Source organism: Amblyomma maculatum, chromosome 11 (genome assembly GCF_055883805.1).
Source record: "Amblyomma maculatum isolate TAMU_Amacu chromosome 11, ASM5588380v1, whole genome shotgun sequence".
In the NCBI taxonomy this organism is placed as follows: domain Eukaryota; kingdom Metazoa; phylum Arthropoda; class Arachnida; order Ixodida; family Ixodidae; genus Amblyomma; species Amblyomma maculatum.
Genome location: NC_139354.1, coordinates 29,583,735 through 29,607,147, shown reverse-complemented (window position 1 = coordinate 29,607,147; position 23,413 = coordinate 29,583,735). Strand labels below are relative to the sequence as shown.

Genomic DNA, 23,413 nt, shown 5'->3' with positions numbered 1-23,413 from the left:
TATTTTTTATTGACATGTGTTTATTGTTCTGAAGCTGCACGCCGGCAAATGAGGGACGCTGTATAGTGGAGGGCTCCGGATTAATCTCGGCAAAGTAGGGCTATTTAATGTCCACTGACATACTTCATCACACGGGCGTTTTTTTCGTTTCACTTTCAGCAAAATATGCGGCCTGAACCTAGTCTCTCGATTCTGATTTTACCGTGAAACAGGAAATTCTGAAAAATTTGGAGTGAAATGAAGTAATTAAAAAGCGCGTTGAAAAAGATCTCGTTGATCATTTCGGTATACCGTGGAAAAGACACCCAGTTTTGTATAGGTTTTGGTTACATTTCTTTAAGAGCTATGATGTTTGATATTTAACGAAATGAATCTAGGTCAAACCAGTTAAACGTTTTAATAAATAGAGTGATGAAGTTTTTCGCATCTGATTATCAAACCCCGCAATATGAATTTTTTTTTTTAGAAAACAAGAATTGAAGAAAACCTGCTAGGATACGGTTGCAGCGGAAATGGAAACATTAAGGAACTTTGGAATGCACACAGTCTATCACTAAGTAAAAGCAGACAAGTGAGAAAGAATTCAGAGTTCTACCTCGTACATTTTTGCTGTTACAGAAAACAATAACTTCAGGCATTATAGTCAGCCACGCGTCTGACCCGTCAGCCACGCGTTCATCGAACCCTTCGCAGCACGGCTGGTATCAAATCTTGCCAGCGGTGATGTGGGAACTTTAAAGATGAGACAGATAACACCGATAACGTCAATATCTTTTCAAAACGAACACTGAGTGTAGCAAATGGGGCAAAACTAAATCGTTGGCTTGGCTCAAAGCTGTCTCTGAAATCGGAATTGAGAGACAACAAATTAGCCCATCAACTGAACCAAAGTTGGATAATAAAACAGCATGTTCAGCTATACCTATATGTATGCGATGAAATCAAATCAAACTATCACTTTTTATTTTTACTGAATTAAGATTGGATACAGGTATGTTAGTACACAGATGAAGATTCTGATGTCACAGACTGTAAAGAGACCCTCGATAAGCGTAACTCGTCAAGGGTTAAACGAACAGCAGGTAGAATAAAGGGAAGATTTCCAAAAGTGAACACAGATATGAGGTAGCAGGACACTCGCGTGAACAACAAATAGCGATAAAACTTAAGCCCAAAATAAATTAAAAAAAATGCCTAACACATCAACGAACAAGCGGGAAGACTTTACGCGCATTTTTAAAACGGTACACCGAGGTCGAATTAAATTCATATTTTAATCAGGGTGGGATAAAATTCCAAATGAAAATGGCTGCAAATATCGATGTCATTTTACTATAATCGGTGTAAGCTTTCGCAAGAAGAAAATTATTCTGGCTAGCGAGCCGAGCGCAGTTATCATTAATTAAATAGCTAGTGAATGAACTGGTAAAAAATATATTAAGAATTAATTTGAAGAGCATCACGCCTGTGTACTGATACAGGTTATGTATACTGATGATAATTCGAATGATTAGAAGAAATAAAATATAATTGTTGGAACGGCGGCGATTAGCATGTCCTGATTGTATTTGGAAACAGTTCTAAATGTAACTGCCGTTCTAGGGGAGGGGGGGGGGGGGGTGCTGCATAGGCAAACATTGAACGTGCTCCCCTTATCGCCTGTCGCCATGTTTGAGGTATGACACGACCGATAACAGCTCTCTGATAAGTAATCTCCGAGCGCAAGTGAGGGCTGCGATAAAACGCTGTCAGGAGGAAAACGATTCAAAAAGGGACGCACGTATCACATAGCCGTGCCCCCCACTGCCCGTAATAATACCCCATTATCGTCGGCGCCTACACAGCAACAAAAGTTTCCCCTCATCTGCGTCCCGTCACCGCTGCAGGGACTGTCAAATAATGCGCGTGGTGTCATTAAAACATCATTAAAAGATGGTGTCATTTCGTGTCATTAAAACATCAATGCGATTCTACAGTCAAGAACTGTATTATGTAGGGCTTAGAGGGAGCACACTTACACCTGCTCTTTTGCATCTGATGAGGGAAAGGTTGCCGGGATAAGCAATGCAGACCACATATGTAAATATTAAATGACGATGGTATGACGTGATGTCACCTGGTACGGATACGATGTGGTATGGTATGGTATGGTATGGTATGGTATAGACTATAGGGTGGTGTGCAGTATAAATAAAGTAATATATATATATATATATATATATATATATATATATATATATATATATATATATATATATATATATATATATATATATATATATATATATATATATATATATATATAAATGAAGGGGAAATGAGGGTGCTCGTTATAATACATGAAGGAAAGAAGCCACCAGTCAGGGATTGTACTGTCTTTTTTTTTTTTTAATTTTTACTTCGATAATCACATAATTTAGTAATGTAATCTGTTTAGGGGAAAGAGAATTAAACTAAAAGTAGAAGAAAAAACAACGTGCCGATGGTGGGAACCGAACCTACGACCTCCGAATATCGCGTCCGGTGCTCTTCCAACTGAGCTACATCGGCCGCTGTCCCCCCTGCTACTTTCTTGGGTATTAATGTTATCTGTATACGAAACTTGAGAGTGTTTTTTCTTCTACTTTTCCCTGTATATATAGAGGTGATCGAAAAAAGGTATCTGTGGTTTGGCAATACCTTCCTGCCGTGTTATTTCAGCAATCAATCACCGCTCCCCTTTGTCACAAATGTGTGACGGCTGGGCTTAATTCACACAGTACGTCTTTTTGTTTGAAAGCAAGTCAGGGGTGCAGCGTGTGTTTTTCCTTACGAAGTTCAAGTGGCCTTGTCTTACAGCAGATGGCCACAGAAAGATCAACGCTGGCCTAGTATACCAGGGAAAAGAAAAAGGAAGAACACTTCAGCTGTTGCGTCCCTCTCTTGAACTGCTGCCTGTGCCCGACACTGCCCTCTGATTCGGGTGCCCGGAGCTCTCAACAAGAGCTTTTTCACGGTGTCCGAAAAGGGGAACGAAGAGTGGGGAGGGGGTTGTAGTTCAAGAAGAAGCAGCGCCCGGCTTCTTTCAGAGAAGACCCGGGGATGCCATGGGGTGTCGGTCGAGAGAGCAAACGCGCAGGAGAGCGCAGGTGGAAAAAGAGAAGCTCGCGCGCAAGGAAGGGAGCGGCTGTTTTCCGAGACGAGGGGATGGAGGACGACGCCAGGTGTTCGCGCACGGCCGAGAGAAGGCCTTGTTCCTGCCGCGGCTACGCGCGCGCACGCTCACTATGTCGCCCACTGCCAGACGCCGCCGAAGGCCGGGTCATTGGAGCGCGCGCTGCTTTGCGCGCGTATTTATTCGGGGGCTTATGAGGGCGGCGTTCTACGGGCGGTTGGCTGCGCTCCGGCAAGTTCCGATGACCCGCCTGTTGTGTGTCGTTCGCGCCAGTTTCCAGTTTCGAAGGGGTCAAGATCGGACGAGCGGGAAACACGCATGCATTCCACTATAAGGCAGTTAACTCTCCGAAGACACGACCTCACGCGTTCGTGGCTTGTGACTGTGTGTATGTTTGTACCGTCTTTGCCAAAAGTAACCAGGCTGCATGTGTCGCTTCTCCCTTTTATTCTGATAGATAGACATAGGTGGATTTATTGAAAGGAAAAGCAGAGAGGTTGGCCAGAATAATTCAAATCTGGCCTGCTACTCTGCACTGGGGAAGGGGAAGGAGAGAAGAAAGAAGGTCATGATGGGTGACGGTGTGGGAGAAGGCCAACATGGATTCCCACAGGATCACAACTTGTTAAGAAGTGAGGACAGGACCTCGCCTTTACTTTGCACAGATTCACAACTTCAGAAGTGGCACGAATTCTCTACTATCTGACTGAGAAGGGGAACACGCAGCCTGGTTACTTTTTTTGGCAAATACGGTACATGTGTGTGTACGTGTTTGATATCGTAACCCTTTTTAGCGGCCATTTTTGGCAATTTCGGCCGGGCGTCGTCTGGTAACTGCGGCGAACCTTAACCAGAACATGAAGCAGACCCTCATGCACACAGCGACAGGAGCTGCGCACTTAATGTTGAGTCGCATAGTTACCAATATTTCGATGCTGCCATTTTCCACCCAATTGTGACACATTATAAGAAATTTGGTTAATACGCATATAAAAAATGTCGACCCCGTTTTTCGTAGGAAACTGGGTTATGTTTCTACCTTAAGGCCTTCGTAAGGCCTCAAAGAAAAAGAAAATTTCTTAAGGCAAAGAAAAAATTTTAATTCTCTAAGCGAGATGGCGAGCGTGACGAAAGCATGAGGAATTTTGTTTTCATATATGTTTGAGTTGGTCAAAAGGGGAAACTGATTTTATAATAACTTAACATAAGTGATCATTTTTCAGGGGTTAGAAAAAAGGACCTCGTGCACCAGCTACTCAGCAGGACCCGAAAGCACGTGCACGATATATGTATAGCTCTTTTTTTGGCGTTTTACTTGTAGGTATATGTAGCAATGTACGAATGTATTTACTTCGCCTTGCTCCATTTCTTCTCCGTTCTGCTGCGTCCTACTACTCCCTGCCTGTTCCCGCAGTCCACGCACGCGCCTGGCCGACAAGCATATATATATACAGCCGCTTTTGTGCGTGTCGCGTAAAGAAATAGCTTCGGTTTGCTATGTTACCCAAGAGTACTCTAGTCCCTTGATGGGGCTGAGGTAGGTAGGTCACCGCCGCTTGCGGCGGGAGCTAGCCTGCCACCGAATTTTTATCTGTTGTAGGCCGTCATTGCACCCGCCACCGCTTCGGTGATGGAGGACGCCTGTTGTTGCGGCGCGCGTTTTTCTTTCCCTCTTCCTTCTCTTTCTTCTCTATTTTCTCTTCTGTCTGCACGAGGCAGCGGAGGTGGCTCAGCTGCAGAGCCAGGAGCAGACCCGTGCATTTTCGTTTCCTTCTTCCTACAGCCACAACAATAACAACAATTCTGACATCGCACAGTTTCACCTCCATCAAAACGCAGCTTCCGGCGGTCGGGTTCGAACCCGCGTAATCCGGCACAGTAGTCAGGCATCTTAACCGCTACGCCACCGCGGCGGGGCGTTTTTTTTTTTTTTTTTTTTTTTTTTTGTCTATAGCAAAATGCTTTGATTTGAGCGTCCTTTATTGAAAAGGAAGGCTTATGACCATGGATGGTGGTAAAGAGGAGTAGGCAGAATCTTCATTGCACAGGTCGTTACTCAAATCACATTGCTCTGACCAGGCCACTAAGAGAGCGCTACCTGGCAAATATCATTTGTGTGTTAGCCTCAGTTCTTATAAGGGAACGGTAGATCAGGCGGTAGGGTTCGATCTCGGAGCGTCCAGTAGAAAAAGCAGGGCAATCCCAGTGTAGATGAGATATGCCGCCGCGCGTTAGAGACGTACAGCGGGGGCAGGTAATCATTTCCTCGGTATACTGACGCCAGAGGACCATAAGACGTGGCGTGTATAAGCCGCATGGGCGATGAGCTTATTCAAGAAGACTTCTTGACTTCTTGTTTAAGAGTTTGCCCAATGCTTGTACGTAGTTGTGGCCGCCATAGAAAGCCAGTGGTGTGAATTTCTGATAAAGAATAGCGGAAAAATACAAGCCTTCCGAGATTTGTTTCGGTTTACCAAACCAAACTTCCGAGGGAGAGTCCGCGAGTGTGTAATTTGATTGTTATGATGCAGCCTTTCGGCATGCGGAAAATTATGTTCCCACACATTTTCCCGCCGAAAAATGCGCTTTTTCAGGATTTCTGGTTACGCCGAAGGGTGGTGGACTTGCTGCGAGCAGAGTGTGGCATTCGATCACCTCCGATTTCTCGAAAGAAAAAAATCATCCTTGTTGCCGATATAAAGAATAGTAATCTGTCTGATTATTTGATGTGAACGCCTAAGCTCGCATTGAATGTAGTTCTTGGTGGGAATACGGTCATCAGAAAAAGAAAAACAAAAACAAAGAACACACATGTAGCATACAATAATAATAATAATAATAATAATAATAATAATAATAATAATAATAATAATAATAATAATAATAATAATTGGGTCACAGGAAGGGAAAGACGCAGTATCTGACACACTTGTTTCTGTGGACACCTGGACCGCGCCGTAAGGGAAGGGAGGAAGGTGGGAGTGAAAGTGGAAAAAAAGAAAGAGGAGCCGTAGTGGAGGGCCACGGAGTAAGGTCTTGTTGACTTTTTATTGCCGATTTTCGTGGTTCTGTAATCTTTGTCTAGAGTAGTGCAACTTCTTCGATGTTATGTTCGTTTCTACAAGAGAACGTCGCTGTGGGCGCTTGACGTCACTGAGATCTCAAGGTGGCGAACGTTCGAACACGCCAAATACATTTCGTATTGATTTATCTGGCATTATTTTATGCAGTCGTCGAATCTGCAGGAGCCCAGAATATGGTATGGTGGACTGCCCAGTATGTGCAATGCAGAAGCTTAAGAAAGAGAGGCTGCAGGACCATAAGTTTCGAGAAAGAATCGCTATCATTCAACTGCAATGGAAGAAGCCCACATCTCACCAGCTAAAAGAACTTTGGGAGCAAAATCTGCATGCTGAGATGAAGTGAACTAGGTAGTACTATTACTAGAACTAGTAATAGTTCACTTGTAGTACACAGCTGGAACTAGTAGCAAAAATCCCTTAATCGAGCTGCTGCCCGAGTTTGCTTTCTCCATGCTGATGCTGTTCTGGCTCTGTAGCCGTCTTTTGGATACTGAAAAACTCTCTTAGCACTTGTAATATTCGCGTTGACACGCGCTGGTCCTGTTTCTCGTTCATTCCTTTCCTTAAGGAGGACTGGGTCGTCATGAATTACTTAAGCGACTAGCATTCAAATTGCTTCAGTAGCGGACAATTCTAAATATAGATAGTCTGCTGCAGGGATATCCACATATCATCGCATTTCTTATTTCACTGCGTTCACCCTGTCCACAAAACCTTGACCATCTCTAAGCAAGGACAAGGTCACGCTGAAGTGATTAATCAAATCGGCATGCCACACGTATGTGGTGTTGGTAAAGAATCTTGTCGAGTTTGTTTCTATGTTTGTTCTTAGCCTTTTATTTTTCGCGCATTTCATTATGTGTCGTTTTTCAATAAAACACTGCACGGAACAACGATCACTTAATCTCTTTCTGTCTTCTGTATGCTGTGGCGTTTCTCCGCGGTTATTGTTCGAAATGAATGCAGAAGCCAAATTTATCTGAATTTGCTGCCTGTGGTCAACAAACGCACTCTTCCGCGCTCTCAAGCTTTTTCACGTCAATAGAGGCACGTACAAGGTCGATCAAAAGTTCCCAACCTACAGGGTCTGCTTTTGAGCAGTGTAGTTGGGAAGTTACGGCACCCATTGATGGTGCCAAGAGGAGAAGATATTGAAAATCGCCGAGTCGCAGAAAGTCTTCAGAGCGTTTCGACGAGAAGTCCGTTTCATACCTCGAGCAGCACTCTTTGGCTCGCAGCCGGCATATGAACTCTAACTGCCTCACTTTATTGATTATTTTTTAAGTAGAGTGATGTCATACATGGTCACGTTCAAGGAGGTTCTATATAACCTCCTTGGTCACGTCTACCAAGCGCTTCACCCGCCTCCACAGATATCATGGCGGCGTCGCTGAATGCACACTCGTAGCTCAAGATTTCTGTAAAACGTAGAAGTATCTTTTCCTCCTCTCAGAGCTTTAATGTCACTATTGGCACTTCACGTGCAAAGATACACCTCCAAAAAGAAAGCGCTATGGCCTAGTAACTTTTGACTGACTCTTTACTTCCGCGAGCATTTGTGTTTGTGTGCGTGCGTGTGCGCGCGCAGAAAGAGAACGGCGACCGACGCCTGAATGAGCGCATCAGCGATCAGCTGGTCTGGCAAGGTCGTTTTGCGAGGCAGGCGCGTCTGAGCGCGTTCTGAGCGCGTTCAAAAGGTTTGAAGATCTAAAGCACGGTGATCCGAAGCCACCACTGGTGCCATCTCTGGGCAAATTGAGAAAACGTGCTCTACGTTCGTCGCTGGCGGCGTCAAAAAGCGCGTCGATTTGATCGCAACACGAATATTCTAAGCCATCCGGCCTAGCTCTACTTTCTCCACGGTTTCCTCATAAGGCTAGGCTGCTGCGCTGACCCGAACGAGCCCTCATATCAAGCAGGTAAAAACCTCAGTGGCGAGAAGATTACCTTTGTGCCTCGGTACTCGTGTTAAGCACATACTGTCTCTTTGGGCCCAACGATTCCCGAAACGGCTAGTGGAAAACGTTGGAGGTTGAAACGCTTTCTATTTCGATCTCCAAGCCAGGAATCAGTTTGCTGCTCACTTACTCATCTTGCTTCTGGGCGTTCCTTTGAATGGAACGCTGAATCAAATTTATTCCATCGCTACACGTTGTGAACACTTTGCAAAACATCGCAACTCAGCTTTTCTGCGTAGCAAAATCTCCTTTATCATGGCCCGTGCGGTCGTTGGCGCAGAAATTGGCTGCAAGGCAGAATACTTCTACATTAAGCGTTATGCCATGCACGATCCTGGCTAGCAGCATTCTTTCGCTATTGCATAGCGGGATAGCGGGGGGTATGAACGGTGCCTGCGAGGCAAAGCAACATCACCTGCAGAGGCGCTCCTAATCCCTTCATCCCGACAGCAACACCAGGCAGATGGGTGCAGGAAAGGGACGAGGCTATTATTGTCGCAGGAGACATCTCCATCGGTGGACCCTACTTCTGCCCCCAAAACAGCTTTTGAAGGGGTTTTCCCTCAGTGCAGAGAACCTGACTTCCAGAGTTCTGAAAAGTGTCCCTAGCGTGCACTAGACTATTCAGCATTACTTAAGAAGTTTGGCTTCCTCGTAAAAGATTTTTGAAAAATACGAAAGTCTAGCGACGTCCTCAGCGTTGGCGTTATATACTGGCATAATGGATAAGTAGATAGGATGACTTTCTCGATATCGGCCCCAGCCTGCTGCCCTGACTAGCAACCGGATGCGTTAGCGTGACCCGCCATGGTGGCCCAGAGGCTGTGTCGTTTGGTAGTTCGTCCCAAGTTCGCGAAATCGAATTCCGGCCACTGCAGCCGTGTTTAGATGGAGATGAAATGGGTATGGGCAGGACATGTAGTGCGAAGAGAGGATAACCGATGGTCGCTTAGGGTAACAAACTGGATTCCAAGGGAAGGAAAGCATAGCAGGGGGCGGCAGAAATTTAGGTGGGCGGATGAGGTTAAGAAGTTCGCAGGGGTCAAGTGGATGCAGTTAGCACAGAACCGAGTTAATTGGAGACATATGGAAGAGGCCTTCGCCCTGCAGTGGGTATAGTCAGGCTGATGATGATGATCATGAAGTACCAAAACGTACGCGTGTGTTGCGCGATGTCAGCGCAAGTGGCTCGAATCAAATCAGAGCCTTCCATTATATACGTCGTCTCTCGTAACCCAGATGTGTCGCTTGGGAACGTTAAACCCGGTAATTTATACAGTTTAGCAGATATCGTGACGTAGTTGGGGATGACGGCATCTGGCAAACGGAATCATGCGTTTGACTCGCCAGCTGTGATTTTCATGATAAAATCCCGAGCGGATTTGTGAGGACTGTTAGGTAGAGAGTTAAAAGTGGCTTCACTAAAACTGCTATATGCCCTTATGAAAATGTGTCAAAGTTTTCACAATGATGAGCACGCATGGTCTAATAACTTAACGGGCATTTCCTGGAAGCGGATATACATGAATCTTTCGTGAAATCGTCCTCAGCGCCCCTAAAACAAACGAACAAAAAAGATGTGCATCTGTATGCCAGACGGCGCAGGAAACGAACAATCACGCCTGTAGTTTTTCTCGTGACGTCACTGCAGGAAGGGGGCTTCCACTTTGATCTCTCTCGCTTATTTACAGGAGCCGAATACGTTGATTTGGTTACGGATAAGATAGTCAAAATATCCGTAAAGTAGTGAAAACGTGGCGTATCCGTCAAGTTTAGGGCTGCTTTCGTCTACTTTGTTCAATTTCGCTTAAGCACGTAAAGCGCTTTCTATAAAAAAAAAAAAACGTATCTGTAAAGTTCAATCAGCTTCTCTTTCAGGAAGTGCGGTGGCCTATACTTCCATCCTGTGAGGGAATCCTGCAACTCTTCTGTGCTGAACCTTTGCTGTTCTATATCTTTAGTGGTTTATCGACAATCTTCACGCGCAATCAACAAAAAACTCCGGCATCACCGATAGGACGTTTGCACCGCTGTCTGAGTGGTTAGCAGGTGCATTCATAGGCTGTTTTACACTTAAAACACGGAGAAGCCTATAAGGGAGTAAAAAGGGAGTAGCTTGTCCTCTAGCGCACTTCCTATTGAACTCAGGGCATGCTGCCCGAGCCCCGGGGCAGATTTTCATCACTAGACATATGTAAGCCATTTCTCATTTGAGATTACGCGAATTTCTAGCAATTACGAAGATTTGGATGAACTTTTTTGTCCTCTAATTCCTAATGTCAAAATGCCTGGTGCAGTCGTTAAAAGCTTTCGATCATTGCCAATTACATCAAATGAACATTAAGAAGGAACTATGCTTCTGCTGACAAAGTATAGCATTTCGTATAGTTAGTGGTGAAAATCTACTTGAGAGCTTGTAGGCGTACAATACCGTGCTCCTACAAAGGAGTGCACTAGAGCTCGCTTTTTACTCCCTTATAGGCTTATTCGCGTTTAGAGTGTAGCGTGAAACTATATAATATCTTATATGGTCGCTTACAAGCTAACGAGATGGAAAAACCACCAAGCGTGACTGCGTGAATTTTCTGGCGTCAGCAATGCACATAGAGCTTGCATGGGCTTCCGGGAGTATGACTATAGCGCAGTTCCTATATACCAAGCACCGAGCCTGTGCTTCTATTGGATAATTTACTGGAACTATATGAATACGCGACGCTATTTGTGATGAAGCATTTCTGACTGCAGACGACTGTATTTATCGGACACGTTTCAAACGCGAAGAACCTTGTAGGAGAGTGTGTGTAATTGCACGCCTTATAACGGGAAGCCTACATGCAACTGATAAAATTCGTTCACTCGATTGCCATTTCATCGTGATGTTTGTTTGCTTTGAATTTCTCCATGCCCCAACGGTTGCTGGAATCAGACAATCAAGCATGGATGACAAGGATAGAATAGAATTGGGCCAAAAGAGTTTTATCACATCTATTCACACTTTCCGTCCGCTGCTTACCAACCGAGAGAGCTCAAGGCACGGTTAACTGCTTCGAGAAGACAATACGCAGAGAAACGCGACCTCAGTATTTTTGTTTTCAACCTCTATACACAACGAGTATACGTCTACATCCATATTTAAAGAGCGAAAGAGGGCACAGCTGTGTACTTCAAAACTCGAGCGACAGTGACTGTACAAACGTTTCTAGCTTGTTTCCTGCGAAGCAGCATGATAAATTGACAATCGTTGCTTCTCGCTCATTTGACTTTCTGGTTTTGCTATTCCCTTACTTTGCAAGCGTATTCATCGTCAATGCCATTAATTATTTCGATAGAAAATGTTGAGCTTTGATCCCGGCCGTTACAAAACTTCCTAAACTCTCGTTTATTTATCATATATATACCTTCCAGAAATGAGACTGTTTGGATCACAGCCCAACAAAAGTGAATTTAACGTGAAATTTGAACACAAGGGTGATTTTAACTAGGCGCTCGTCCGTAACACCATAATTTTGTAAACTTGTGGCCAATACAGTGCTTCAACTATGTCATGAAAATCGTCAGTATTTCTGCGTCACCCTTTAATTGCCTGCATGCGTTGCGTCACGAAGAAAAACATTCGCTGCAGTAACATGGGACAGGGACCTTGATTTTCCACGTTACTCGCACGGAGCTGGGCCAGCAGTAGCGGAGAGGGGATGAGGAAAGCACTGAAGATAAATAACACAGTATCGTCGGTGAACTCAGCTTAAAACTGACGCCATACTGCGTGTCTCTCATGACTTCGCCATAGACGCCTGTAGCACCTGTGGCCTCCATTGTGCCGTGTTACCTTCAACGAAGTTAAAGTGAACTTTGCCGAAGTTCCGGTGTAAAGCAGAGCTGTGAAATACAGGTGTTCTAGCCACTGTGAGCCCGTGCGCCGCCAATGCGCACGCGCTGACGGGTCCCAACGAGGCAGTCGCGCGCGAAACCATCGCGCAGCTAGCGCCATCTGGAGCCCTCAAGATGATTTGCGCATGCGCAACATTGGCGAGCGGGCACCCGGCACTCCGGGAGACATGGTTCCATGCACACGACGAATTTAGTCGCAGGCTTATCGATGTTGTCTGCGCCAATTCAGGAGACCGTCCGCGTGATGTAAGCATTAATTCACACGACGGGTCAAAAGAGCAAATCCCAAAGCGAAGACGCGTCCTCCTTTTTCCGTGCACCTCGTCCGCCGACATGACTTATTCGGCCTGTATCTGAGACGCGTAAAGCCACGTGATACGCAGTTCGGATTGGCAAGATCTGAGATTCGGTCAGTCGTGTGGATGTGCGTCCACCTTAACGGTGGAGCTAACACTGCCCTCGGCATTATAGAGATGCTATCCTTCGCGTCTACTCGAAAAATATCAGGTCCTCGCATGCCACACAAAGCGCATATTCCAGCACATCATTCAAAACAATGTGGAAGGAGGTGGGGTCGGGGGGGGGGGGGGGGAGGGGCATGCTGTGAAGTGGATCACTGCAAAAGCCAATCCTCCTGATGAAACAAAGGGGTGCAGGAGTTGTTGGCCTTCGGGGCCTATCCCACTACGGTGAATCAGTGGTTAAGTAGCTGGACCGCGGCGTCAGCTTTTCGATGGAAGCGCAAAACAAGGCGCTCGACAACTGTGCATTTAGTGAACGTTAAAGAGTTTTGGAGCCATCGCGTCCCTCATAGCCTGAGTCGCTTTGATACGTTAAACACCATAAGAACAGAAGGAAAACGTTTTGGGGACCACAGCCCCGCTGACGCAGTCATTACTCCCCTAACAGACATACCTTTACTCCGTCAGAGGCTAGCTGTAAAGAGGTCACGGTGGCCAACCGCAAAGCTTAGCTGTTCGTCCTGATTTGTGCACTTATCACCTTGTGCTTCCCCCGTTTCTTGGCCCAAAGCGCAGAATTCAACTGTTCGTGTACTTATTTCATAGTAGGTGGTGGAATGGTTATAAATTTTCGTATTTTATAGTAGGTGGTGGAATTGTTTTAAATTTTTGTATTCATTATTTCGGAATGCTCGTACGCGGATGTACCGTTGTTAGAAGTTGAGTTACCAACCTAACGTTCTAATTAAGTGTTCATAATTTTATCGATAAATTTTCGGTATATTTTCATTCTGCAACATAACGGCCACTAACGGTGAAATGCTAGAAGTTCTAAACGCTTTCTAGCATTTTTATTCGGGATCGCTGCAGGGTCAAGGTCGCAAAAGCTCTACTGTAGCTACGCGTCGTTGCCTTCGACGCCGAACAAGTAGCGCAAGAAAAATTAGCCTGATACCTCCCCTACCCAAAACTGCTGCTGTCGCGTTTTGAGGGCCTACCATTTTCGCAAGTACTTCGTAACATTAACGTCGCCACTCATGAAGCCATATTTAGCCAGACAGTGAAAAGCGACTCGAAACGTGTATTTTTGTATTTACATACCAGCCCGTCCTATTGTAGCACGTGGAAGTCGTTTATTTCTAATCAGCCACTAAAGATGTCGTCAGATGTTTATAAGATTGAACTTTACAGATATGCTAATTAGCACCTCACTAGCTGTATTTCTCAGTTTATATGACGGTCCAAAATGCGGGCCACTCGTTTTTTTTTTTTTTTTACTTATGAGTTTTTGTTTTCTTTTGCTGCCCAAACCGCGGAAAGCCTCGGTGAGTAGCCTTTTTAAGTTCATTTTAAAAGCTCAGACGCGCGCGCTCACCCGCTTTGGGCTGTAACAACAAACAAACGAATACCCGGAACGTGATGCTGTTAGCGAGATATCCCGCTTGTGCGGCGTCGCGAGCGGCAACGTTTTCGGTATAACGGCGTCTTGTGAACAGCGTGCCATATACAAAAAGGACAATTCACGCTTTTCCATTCGCACTTCTGCGTGGGAGGTGCATGTTTGTCTCTAGTTTCAGCTTAAGGCCGACCTGTTGTAAAGCATAAGCCGGGCCAGAGTTCTGAGCTAAGCAGTTCTTCCCGCAGGCGCTTCAAAAGCCGGGAAAAACCCGACACATTTGCATGATAGCTAACTAAGGTGGCAAGACGAGGTTGTCGGTCTCTTAAAAGTGGAGCAGTGTCCGCCTCTGCCAGAAGGTGTAAATGTGTGGCTGCGTCGAGGGCCACCGAGGGCGCCTTTCCCTCTCTTGACGTTAGTGTTAGCGTTGGTGAGTGCTCTGGTTGCTGACTACACTCGAGTGAAAAGACGAATGCTCCTGTGTGTGACTTGTAGTGCGCAGAAAAGGGATCGGTGACCCATTAGGCCAAGACAGGAGAAATGCACTCGAGGACAGGAGAGGGTCAGGTGGCAGGATGAAATGACGAAACTGTAAACCAAATCGCACCCTTTCCGTGCCTATAAATTACACCCTCCAGGAAGGGTGCATTCAGATACTGACGCATTCTTTCTGGAGCTTTCTGGGAGGTGTGGGTTACAGACACGGAAATGCACCTTTAAGGGTGTGATTTTGTTTACATTTGGAGTGAGTGCGTATGACTCGCGTAAAGACAGATGTAAACCAACGTGATATGTCTTTGGACTTCAATGTGCTAAATCTGGCTGTATAATAAAAATAACATTACTGTTTACTGTACTGATGTTCAGTGCTATATTCCACTAAAGCTAGAAGAGAGAGAGGAAGGAGACCAGAGGAAGGAATTCAGTGGAAACCAAGGGAATTCACTGTGGAGTTCACCTCCTACAAAATAGTTGAGTTGTCGGCTTTTGCAGCGATTGCACGGCAGTGCGCTCGCAGACAGCGGAGACGAAGTGAAGCCTGAGATGGGGCAATGTTCGCATGTCCCATCCCAAACTTCACCCTGCTTATTTGTTCAGCACCGCCTTCGTTTCATACAGCATAATACTGTAATGACGTGGATAACAGCTTCGTCGCCGCTGTTCACCCACACACAAGGTTGGAAGCAGGTTCAGTTTGTATCGTATTGTGCATATAATATGTACTACCCATGGATCAGAGGCTGCGGCACTGGTGTCCGAAGAGACGGTGCGTGGCTCCGCTCCGAGTAATGTGGCTGTGAGCGTCATTGTCTCGAGGTGGTGTTGTGGTGGTGGCGGGTGTTCGTTTTTAATGGCGTTATTCAGTAACCGTCCTTCATGGGCACCTCCTTCTTGTACGTGGTGCTCTTGGAGTGTAGTGATTGCTGGGGTGCGTATCCGCCGTTTTGTCGCATGTGGCCGCCCCCGCTTGCGGGCAGCACCAGCGTTTGTTCGTGTAGCCCTCCGCCACCGTGCCGGCCTGGCACGCCTCCTCCGCTGGCGGGAAGCACCAGCGTTTGTTCGTGTAGCGTCCGCGGCTGCTGCATCAGGTAGGGTGAAGCGCCACTTACGCCTAGCGGGCTGCCCATGTGCGCCGACACGCTCGCGATGTAGTCCAGGGTGAGCTGCAAGAGACGTGCGGGCCTGTATCTTCGAAGGTCTCGGGGGCCGGCGGGCTCAGCGCTCCGCAGCCACAAAGCTTACCATGTTGGCGATCTGTTGCCGGACCTGAAGAGAAAAAGAAATTCACAGGCTATGATTACAACCCGAAAAACCATACGTCATAGCTACACATATAAATTAGGCTCTCTCCCTCTTCAACAAGTATCCAACTACAAATACCTAGGAGTAACCATAAGTAGCAATCTATCGGGGAACTTGCACATAAACAATATCTGCTCTGCTGCATTTAGAAAATTGTGCTGCTTAAGACATCAACTAAAAAATGCTCCTTCTAACATTAAGCTACTTTGTTATTCTTCATTAATTAGACCTAAACTCGAATATGCATGCATAGCGTGGGACCCGTATACTAAATCTAACGTAAAAAATCTGAAAAGAATACAGAGAAGAGCTGTCAGGTTTATTTTCAATAAATATGCAAGGTCTGACTCCCCAACCACTTTAATGAAGACAAATAAAATTGAACTACTTGAACATCGAAGAAGAAAGCTTAGGTTAGAATTTATTTATCAGTTATTACATAGCAAACTCGGTTTGGATCCGTCGTCATTAACGCCGGCACCAACCAGACAAACTCGTCAACACCATCCCAGTTCCCTAACCCCTATATTCGCTAGAACAGACACTTACAAATTTTCATTCTTTCCACGCACAGTAATAGATTGGAATCAGCTAGTTAATCCATTGTCCCATGAGTTTTAACCAATTGTTGCTATACTGTGTTGTCTTTTTTGAAGTGTTGCGTTTTCCTTTGTGGCTTGATTGACTTGTTCACCCACCCTGCTTGGACTCAGTGTCCGCAGTATTTTGTAAATAAATAAATAAATAAATAAATAAAAAACTCATGCGACGATCAAACCATGCGTTACCAATGTACTTGCGACGTACTCCGCCGGAGCTGAGTTAGCGGAGCACAACAACCAAAATTCAGAGGTCATGGGCTACTTCAGCGTTTTTCGTTATATCCAAGCATTTCGTTATAACGAATATTTCGTTATATCTGATGTGATCAGTATACTCTTGTCTTTAGTTTTATCCACTTTCCACGACGTAAGCTTCTGAACTATGACGCCGCTTTTTTTTTTTTTTTTTGTGCGTGTGTGTGTGTGGTGGGGCGCCTCTTATTGCTCAAGCAGTAAAAACTAAACACGGAATCAGAATAAGAAGCCGATTCCAACGCGTATTTTTGGACTGTATAACGCCGCACAGTGTGCAAGTAAAAGCGTTAAATACCATATAGAACATACCCAATGTCAAGTGTGTGTGTGTGTGGGGGGGGGGGGGGGGGGGGGGGGGTTATATGAAACTTTTTTTTCGAGGCACGGAGCCCGACAAAATTCATTGTGCAAATCGGACCCGACAACTCCCTCCAAACGTCAGCTTTATATCCACCGCTGAGGCGTATACGCACAAGGTAATGATACACCATGCATTTTGTATATATGTACTCCTAATTATGTTTGGTCTATATCATTTTTTTGCGCTTTTATGATCATAATACTAAAGTATAATAAACGAATCGTAGAAAGCGAAATGAGAATTTTTCTGTCGACGATTTCGTGACAGTACTTAGATCTTAATGATGAACATTAATGAGAGATGAAAGAGACCCCAAAAGGGATAGCCTGGCTGAAATGTTTTTGTGTTTTACCTAACAATGGAACAAGTTTGCGCAGAACAACATATACGTACAGGTAGGCTCAGTACAAAAGGACACATCCGATTTTCACAAAGGGTGTTATTTCGTTGTTATTTCTGCATTGAGGATGAGCATATGCTTCACTTCGGGCACTATTCGTCCCCCATCCCTTCCCCAAACAAAAAAGACTCTGTCAGCCCCCAGGAAAAAGTTTGCCTGTCACTCTCGCTGATTAAGTTATCAATGCTTAAATGCGGATCAAATGTGTTCGCTGCAGGTAGCCTGCAGGTAGCCTGGACGCGGTTATCTTCGCCAAATGTTTCCGCTCCCCTAGCGAAAAAACCGTATGAGGGACAATAACCTCATACAGATTTCTCATACTAAACTCATACAAATATCTTACTATCTCATACATTTTTTATACGTTGAATGATATTTGTATGATATTATATGAGATTTGTACGAGTTTAGTATGAGTTTAGTATGAGAAATCTTTATGAGGTTATTGTAACTCATAGAGTTTTTTTCATTAGGGTTTGCTTACGCAAGATGCAACGTACGAGTTGCCGTCGGTGACGTAATAGACGTAAGACGTTGCACTTGAATCGCGGTGCCCTTCACTCCGTCCGCGGCAGCTGCGGGCCATCACGCGGAGCACGAACAACAGTATCCGCAAAAGGAGCTCGCCATGAAGCACAAAAATAACAGAGGCACGACACATCTTCCCGCAGGCGTTTGGACTCTTGGCGTTCAGTGCGCTGTAGGCGGAAGAATCGAGGGCAGGACGAGGTGAGGGAGCTGCCTTATCGCTCGAACCAGCTGCGGCGTTAATAGTCTACATTTTTTTTTATGAAAGAAAAAGAAAAACTTTCAGTAATAGTGTCCTTTCAAAAATATTTTGGGAGCTCTTCGCACTGTCTACCTTTCTGTAATGACTTCCTTGTACTTTGCAGGTGGCCAAAAGCAGACGAGAGTCACCGTAAGCATTTTCGAACACCATAAGCCCTCAAAATCGTTAAGTGTGGCTCTACGATGAATACTTTGCCCGAGCATGGTTGCTCTGGGCATAATGGAATACCTACGAGCTTGCACTGGAAATTTATTTTCACACAAAGCGCAGTGAGTGAGTGGAGCGTACAGAGAACCTCGGCCACGTGACTCATGGCTGCCCCCAGCATGATGAGAGGGCCTTTGAAGCGCTAAGGAGCAATTTTTGAACGCAACTAACTCGAGTGATAGAGACTGCCTTCGAAAAATTATTTCACTAAATGATTGGATTATTCTTCATTATACTGATATTTTGAAATTGAGGTTTAAATATGTTTCAGGGTCACCTCAGGTCACCGAGCTCATAAGCAATGGGAATCGCTTCAGAAATTAGCTAGTCTATCAGAAGACATGGGCAGAGGATGCTTAGAGGTCGAACTCGAAGCGTGCATTTATACAAGGTCGATCTTGAAACATGCGTGACAATTTTTCTTGCGGAAATGCGAGCTGACCGCGTAGTGCAAAGATTGGCTTTAGACGCACTAATGCGTCTGTACTGTCCTCAAAATAAACCACGGGTATGCAATTTTTTTATTTATATAGTACACCTATGCTGGGACTACTATAGTCTTAGCCGACCAGCACCACGTGGACGAGACGGATCCTGAGGTACGTCTGATATGGACCGATCAGGCACGTACGGCAGTGCAGCTGGAATCCTACAAGTGCAGCCTCCGTTGCCTACCTGTCCGCTTCATTCAACGCTCAGCAGCGACTGTTCTTAAAAGCAGCCCCTTCTAGGCAAAAAGAACGAGTACTGGAGAGGCAGGCAGCTCACTCGATGAGCAATAATGACATCAAAGCCTTTCGTCAGACGGCTCCATCTCGTCCATATGTGTGCCACTGCATGGTCACGGTGCGGTTCTTTCAAAACGTAACGCGACAAGATGGCGCGGGCGTGGGCTCAACTTACCAGCATGAGGGCGTACTGGAGCCTCTGCTTGTCCTGCAAGGAGTAAATAAAAAAAATAAAAGAGCAGCGGATGAACTTTTAACCAACTGGCATCCATATAATAGTGAGGACTTGCTTAGACTTAGGGTATGCTTAACGAAAGGATCTGCGCCAGAAAGAGCAACGCGAGACAGAAGACACTGAACACTCCTCTCTCCTCGACAGAGTCGCCTTGCCAGAAGATCAAATCATCTTCGGACCCCACGCCAACGACGGTTACTCACCGCCATTTGCTCATTCCAACAGCCTGGCTGCTGCGCCCGGCCCAGGGCCGCGGCGCAGGCCAGAAGGACAGCGACGGTGGACGCGAGTGCTGCCATGGCGCGACTGGCAATGGCAGGCCCCGGGTCCCGGCCTATATAGAAGAGCCCTTTCTTGGACTAAGCGTCGGGGCCTCCTTTGAGCGCTCTTTGGAGTCTCCGTGAAAGGGGCCTTTGAGCATGGCCGCTAGCGGCGAGCTGAAGCCCATTCGTCTCAGGTCACGAGCGTAGGCTCAAGGCACACAAAGCCCACCCCGTTGTCCGCGGATTCGCGCCGCTTTTCATGACACCAGCAGCGGCAACAGCAGCAGGAATATCGCGGTTGATCCCGCTTGCGGCCCATACCTGGCCTCTGCCATTGGCTACTGTTTCCTTTTTCAGACACGCCTCGCCAAACGACCCTGGATGCGTGTTTGGAAAATGTTGCTCTCAGCACCACGCACACACTCGGCTGCGGCGCCATCATCGCGCCGTGAGGACCTCTCCCCTTCGTCACGTGTGGCTTATCCCCCCCCCCCCCCCCCTGACGCCACCGAATGTTGTATCTGTTACGTGAAAGGAGCGCCGAGTTGTTTTGCATTGGCGGACAAGGTTTGCGTAGCGATGGTAAACATGCCATGCCAAGGTCTCGCTTCTCCAGAAGCCTTGAGAGCACGAGTTGTTCTCCTTGCCTTGTTTGCTTATGCGGTTAACAGGAGTTTATTGCTCACGCATCGCTTACAATGCAGGGAAAGATATGCGGTCGTAGACGGGCAGCATAGCGTTTAGCCGCGCACAATTCTGTGCTGCATCTGGGTATATGCACGAACTACCAATCCTTCGAGGGCTGCGGTTCCGGAGATCGGCGGCGAAAACTGTTCGCCCGCGCCGCTGCACCGTGGCCCATCAGGACCTGGGAATTTTTCATTCGTTGCAGCAGTTTATTCAGCGAAATGAATACTCAGTGCCAAAAAATACTCTTTCATTAGATTCATACATCGGACACGGTTCATGAATCAACTCTGTCGAGACGGGAAAGCGTGAAAGACATTTCCTTGAAGCCCTCAAAACATCTTCGTTATATAAAAAAAAGAGTAAACCAACTGAAGTAGTCACCTGAAATAAAATTGAAGGGGCAGAACGTTGGACCCAACCTTCTGCGAGGATTTGATATACACCTAGGAAAAAAAAAAACTTATGTCGCTGATTCCTGCCAAAACGCTCCTCGAACATTAACATAGTAGCTAAGTTCTGACAACACGTGAGGGTGATTTGAGGAACTTGACAGGAAGGCAATTTTGGTACTAGTTCGCAGGGAAAAATATGAGAACATCACCGAAGAATCCGCACTTTGTCCACCGAGCTTCCGACTTTTATAATTTAACCAGAAACGTAGACGTCGCCAAACACAGCGAAATGCGTGTGGACGATGGAGCTGACACTTTCTGTGGACGAGAAAATTTTCGCAAGGAGGAGCTGTATGTTTTCTGGCTCTCCACCAAAACAAATTGGGAGCGAGAAAAATCAGGCTGGAGGGGGAAGCAGGTATGCTGCAAACAAAATCACGCCCTTAATGGTGCATTTCCACGTCTATAACTTACTCTCCGCAAAAAGTGTTTTAGACCTCGATGCACCCGTTCTGGACGGTGTGAGTCATAGACATAGAAAGGTGTTTTGTTAATGTAGAAGCAGCTGGTAACATGGCATCTCATCCATGTGATTTTGTTTTTAAGTTAAAGTCGATTTGGTGGAAAAGGACTCACTGGACCTTTAGTTTAGGCCGGCTTTTAGTGCGAGATGTATGTAGCTTAGATGAGAAAGCATTGAATTCTCAATCATTCCATTCTTAACCAAAAAAAAAAAAATGACCGTGGCCGTACGTTGACCCACCGTCCATAGATCGAGCTCGTTTTTGGCTATTGGCTTAGACCGGCCGACATAGTAAATCCCATGCTGGACTTATGCATGCCCGACGTCAACAAGCAGCCTGGTCGACCTTGGCCCAAGTATAATTACCAAGTAAGGCCGATGTTGGGCCACGGCCGGAGGCCGGCCTTGCAGAGATGTCCATTATAGCAATGCAAAACATTGCTTGGAAGGTTTCAATTGTTAGTCCGTACAGTTGCCAGCAAAACACATTCTTCATGAAAAAAATTGCTTACCCTAAGAATATTCTGCAAAGCTGAAGCAAACAAAGTGACTTCTTAGAACAGTAGATTGCAAGGAGCAGATGCATGGCAGTGAACATAATTCACACAAACATTTCCACAGCGACCAAGTCCATCATTACAATTGTACAAGAAACAACGCATCAAGAAAGACAACGAAACAAGATACCACTGCGCTGCACCCACACACATCTAACAGCAACTTTCAGCGAGCATATATATCCTCCACATGAAGCGCTCATTTCAGAGCCAGTAGATTGCAAGGAGCACATGTATGGCAGTGAATACTGAAAAGTTTGCGCGTAGAAAGACAACGAAACAAGATACCACTGCGTTTCGCCCACACACAACTAACAGCAGCTTTCAGCGAGCATATATATATCCCCCACATGATGCACTCATTTCAGAGCCAGTGACCCTCACAAGTCTAAAGAAATAATTTCAATCATTTTTAACCTTGCAACCACAAAAATGGAAAATAAGAGGCATTCTCCTGTTGCTGATAATTTTATGCGAAGCATATTGCTAGAGGTAAACCACAGCCCTTCGTGACGGTTGCACGCCGTGCAAAGAATGTGGGATGCTACGTCACACCACGTGATACGCTGACGTCACGACAGAGGAGAGACGGGGATCCAGCTCGCGCCGTCGGCTGGGGTTGCACCGTGCGGACCACGTGGCATGGTGACGTCACACCACGTGATACGCCGACGTCACGACAGAGGAGAGACGGGGGTCCAGCTCGCGCCGTCGACTGCGGTTGCATGCCGTGCAAGTGTAACCATGGAAAGCCGAGTTTAGCAATCAATATGCTTCGCATCTGACCAGGCTTAACCAAGCTAAGCCTCAGCCATTTTTTTTTATTTAAAAATTCGCTCTGTGACCTGTGCGCGAACAGTATGCAAATGCTTTTGCTAAAAAAAACAAGTACATATGTTGCTTGTCCAACCTCACGGGCCGCGAACCATGCCCCTACTTTTGGCCACGTCTGGCTGCCGAGCATTGGGTGCCGACTAATTTCCTACCATTTGCCGATATAATTGGCTGGCTCGAAGTACTTGGGCAACATCGTGGGCAGTCAACTATGGCCTTACTTTGGGCAATATGTTTGGCAGTCGAGCGTTGGTTCCTGACCAATTCACTGCCCTTTGCCGCTGGTTGGCTTGACGTCTTTGGCTAATTATTGACCAGCGTAATTGGCAGCCAACCAGTGCCAACCTTTGGGCAGGAGCTCCATGGGAGCTCTGCCCAGTCGTTTAACCATGGCCGGCCGCAAATTTCAGCGGGGTTACCGGTTCACCGCGAAAGAAACTGCAGCGAGCAGAGCCGCATTTGTTTGCTCCTCTGCGACTGTTTCGTCGCCGCATTTAGACCTTGTGGTCGAAGTTTTTATCTTTTTTAATGTCAACCCAATAGCGAGAAGCTCTGCAACATTTTCTTCTTCGTTGGTAAATGGACAATCCATACAGGGGTGGCTTGCCAGGGTTCAGTGTAGACAGCCAAATATATACAAATATATACTGGATTAGTGTATTCGATAAATGTATTATACCGGGTCTGTCCGCCATTCGTACCTTTAGCCTTTTCTTTTTCACACCGAAAGAATGATATGGGTTTTATGCTCCGTGATTTCTGCCTCTCGTATCTTGAAATAATTAATAGATATATTGGCGCAAAAGGTAAAAGACAATTTCTTCTTCACAGCG

General features: G+C 46.0%; 1 protein-coding gene across 1 annotated transcript; it reads right to left on the bottom strand.

Annotated features, from left to right (window-relative positions):
• Nucleotides 1-15,301: 15,301 nt before the first annotated feature.
• LOC146173291 (uncharacterized) lies at nucleotides 15,302-19,620 on the bottom strand. Its single transcript, XM_084585170.1, has 4 exons — nucleotides 19,525-19,620; nucleotides 19,262-19,294; nucleotides 15,684-15,707; nucleotides 15,302-15,604 (listed from the first exon to the last, which is right to left on the bottom strand). The coding sequence occupies exons 1-4, from the start codon at nucleotides 19,618-19,620 to the stop codon at nucleotides 15,302-15,304; spliced, it is 456 nt and encodes a 151-aa protein (XP_084441296.1).
• Between the last annotated feature and the right edge of the window lie 3,793 nt (nucleotides 19,621-23,413).